Source organism: Asparagus officinalis, unplaced genomic scaffold (genome assembly GCF_001876935.1).
Source record: "Asparagus officinalis unplaced genomic scaffold, Aspof.V1 AsparagusV1_Un2358, whole genome shotgun sequence".
Taxonomy (NCBI): Eukaryota; Viridiplantae; Streptophyta; class Magnoliopsida; order Asparagales; family Asparagaceae; genus Asparagus; species Asparagus officinalis.
Window position 1 is genome coordinate 973 of NW_017974617.1, and position 2,806 is coordinate 3,778.

At 37.3% G+C, this 2,806-nt stretch overlaps 1 protein-coding gene and 1 long non-coding RNA gene across 2 annotated transcripts; one reads left to right on the top strand and one right to left on the bottom strand.

Moving 5' to 3' along the window:
- Positions 1–10: 10 nt before the first annotated feature.
- LOC109828560 (protein FAR1-RELATED SEQUENCE 5-like) lies at positions 11–1,609 on the top strand. The gene is made up of 4 exons (XM_020395528.1): positions 11–894; positions 974–1,042; positions 1,125–1,193; positions 1,263–1,609. The coding sequence occupies exons 1-4, from the start codon at positions 103–105 to the stop codon at positions 1,458–1,460; spliced, it is 1,128 nt and encodes a 375-aa protein (XP_020251117.1). The 5' UTR covers positions 11–102; the 3' UTR covers positions 1,461–1,609.
- A 444-nt stretch (positions 1,610–2,053) lies between these two features.
- Positions 2,054–2,800, bottom strand: LOC109828558. The gene is made up of 2 exons (XR_002243753.1): positions 2,561–2,800; positions 2,054–2,386 (listed from the first exon to the last, which is right to left on the bottom strand). It is a non-coding gene; the product is annotated as an uncharacterized LOC109828558 (long non-coding RNA).
- Between the last annotated feature and the right edge of the window lie 6 nt (positions 2,801–2,806).

The window sequence follows — 2,806 nt, forward strand, 5'->3', positions numbered from 1 at the left end:
GGAATGCAAACTACACAACTGAGTGAGAGCTTTAATGCTAGTTTGAAGGGGTATTTGAAATCAGACCTACAATTGCCTGAGTTTTTTACTCACTTTGTAAGAATGGTATTTGATAAGCGGTATAAGGAAATGGAAGCTGAGTATCATTTGTTGTTCCGGATTGTTCACTGCAAAATGGAGGTAAGTATCTTGATACATGCACGAGAAGTTTATACCAAAGCCATATTTAAGGCATTTCAAGCTCAGTTTGAAGACTCTTTAAAGTCTTCCATAACGAAGTGTGTGTATAATGGTGAACAATATATCTTCACTGTTGTTAGGGATGGGTTCTTGAAGGAGAGGCTAGTAAAAAGAGAAGGTCAATTTACAGTATCTTGCAGCTGTAGGATGTTTGAAACTATAGGTGTCTTATGTAGGCATTGTATCAAAGTGATGACAGAAGGCAGAGAAACTACATTGATAAAAAAGATACCTGAACAATATATCTTAGAGAGGTGGACAAAAAATGCAAGGGTTGATAATGTTGTGCAAGACATGCATGGGCACGAGATTGTAGAGAACCCAAGGCTGAAACAAACTTCTCGATATAGAAGTTTATGTTCTAAGTTTGTTCGACTTGCATCAAGAGCATCTGAGAGTGAGAAGACATATGAGGCAATAGATATGGAAGCTGATAAGTTAGTAAAGATGGTTGAAGATATGTTACGTGTAGAAATAAATGGTGAAAAAGATGTGGAAGATGAAGCTCCAAATGTCTTGGTTGATTGCTCTAATAATGTAACTGTTGTGAATGCAAAGGGATTTAAAAAGAGAGAAGCTACACATCGTGGAAAACGTCGAGTAAAGGGAGGCTTTGAAGCTCAGTTAAGCAAAAACAAAAATAAGCTCGCACAGGTCAAATCACTAACTATAATTGAAGTCATTATTTACTTCTTGCTGAATATAGTCATTATTGATGTCTATGTAATGATAGGTAACTAAAGTTCCAAGACATTGTGATGCAATGGACCAATCTCATGTACCTTCTTCACAACAATCTCAGGTTTCAAAACAATGCTTCACTTTGTGTATAATGAGTTTTCAAACAACTATAGTGTTATATGATTCATTACTATCAGTTACAGGTACCTATGCACTCTCCTATAACGGATGGTAATGGTAGATATATGCCACTGCTCTTTCATCCGTATAATGTGAGTGTGTGTTTGCTATAAATATATGATTTTTTTTGCTATTTGTTTATATTACTAGTATTTTGACAGATACATGGGCATCAATTGAATATGGAAAGTTCACAAGAATTTGTTCAATCAAATATCATGGGATTTTCATTTGCACAAGACCCAGAAAAATCAAATTATGAGCAGAGTTCAACTCCAAGACAGAACATTTCTTCAACTTTCAAGGGAGATAGTTGGTCTGCTACTCCTCTACACTCCGTACATGAACAGAGGAGATGAAATTTTGTTTGCTTGCGTTAATGTAACTAGCTTCCTGTAACTTTTGTTGTGAAATTTAGACATTTTCTTGATGGAAGTTGTGTTAGGATTCTAGATCTGTAACTTTATTGACTTTTGGGGAGTTTTCTGTTAATTGTTGTTGCTATTTGTATTTGTAACACCTGATTTTTTTTAGATGGTGCTCGAACTCAATTATGAGCAACTTGGATTAACTTTAAATCAATGAGCTTTCCCTAAGTTGTTTTTCTTGGAGTTGTTAGTGATGGGTTTTCTTTATGCAATATGTGCAATATGTGCATTGTAGATGGATACAACAAATTTGTTGCTAGTTGCATGAAATGGGTTTTCTTTGTGTAATATGTGCAGTATGTGCATTGTAGATGGATACATCAAATTTGTTGCTTTTTTTTTTGATTATTCAGCATACCCAGTATTTCTCTGAAACATTACAACATACCATCTTACAAATCACTAACTCAAAAACCATCTTAGATACCTCTAAGATCAGGCCGAACATCAAATGAACAAAAAATATTCTCAATATGAGACCACAACCAAACAATTGACACAACCAAAAAAAGCCTAAAGGAACATAGAACATCAAGTCTCATGAAAAGTTGAAACATGGAAGAACTACAGCATTGAACATTTTGTTGTACATGCACACAATAAAACTGAAGATAAATATTCCTTACATTCAAACTGCTTGCCCAAGCTAACGTAGCTTACAACTCAATATTTACATTCTTTTACAATAAAATTTCCACCAGTCGGTAAAATCAGGCAAGGGAAAGAAACGAAAACTCCTTTCCTTCTCTATCAGTCGGTAAAATTGGTGATTCCCAAAATATGCTAGCTTACTGCACTTCTACCTTCACCTCAAGGCATCTTCTTTGCTCCGGCTGTTACAATCCACTCGCAAATTTCTGCACATAGGACAAGCAACTCATCACTTTGAACCCCTATTCTCATTACCAGTCTTTCAATTTAAAAAAGACAATAACTACCCACATATAGTCGCTTAAATTCTAGGCATTAACTAAATAAATAACCTCACCACATAAGTAATCCAACTTCGCTCGCGGATCCAGAGAGATTACCTGCAGCGTCGGAGGAGGAATCTCGCGGAGGAATTTTGGGGAGAGTTTTGGGGAAGAGAGAGAGCTCGCAGAGGTGGTCCGGATCTGCGACGATCTCCGCTCACGGATCGAGATCGAGTTCGAGAGAGAGAGAGATATCAACGGCGGGGTCGGCTCGTGGAGGTGGTCCAGATTTGCGGTGGTCCGGATCTGCGACGAACTCCGCTCGCGGATCGAGATCGAGTTCGAGAGAGAGAGAGATCAACG

Coding starts and splice junctions, on each gene's coding strand:
- LOC109828560 (XM_020395528.1), top strand. CDS start 103: ATGGTATTTGATAAGCGGTATAAGGAAATGGAAGCTGAGTATCATTTG. Junction 895..973: donor ACAAAAATAAGCTCGCACAG/GTCAAATCACTA, acceptor ATGTAATGATAG/GTAACTAAAGTTCCAAGACA. Junction 1,043..1,124: donor CTTCTTCACAACAATCTCAG/GTTTCAAAACAA, acceptor TATCAGTTACAG/GTACCTATGCACTCTCCTAT.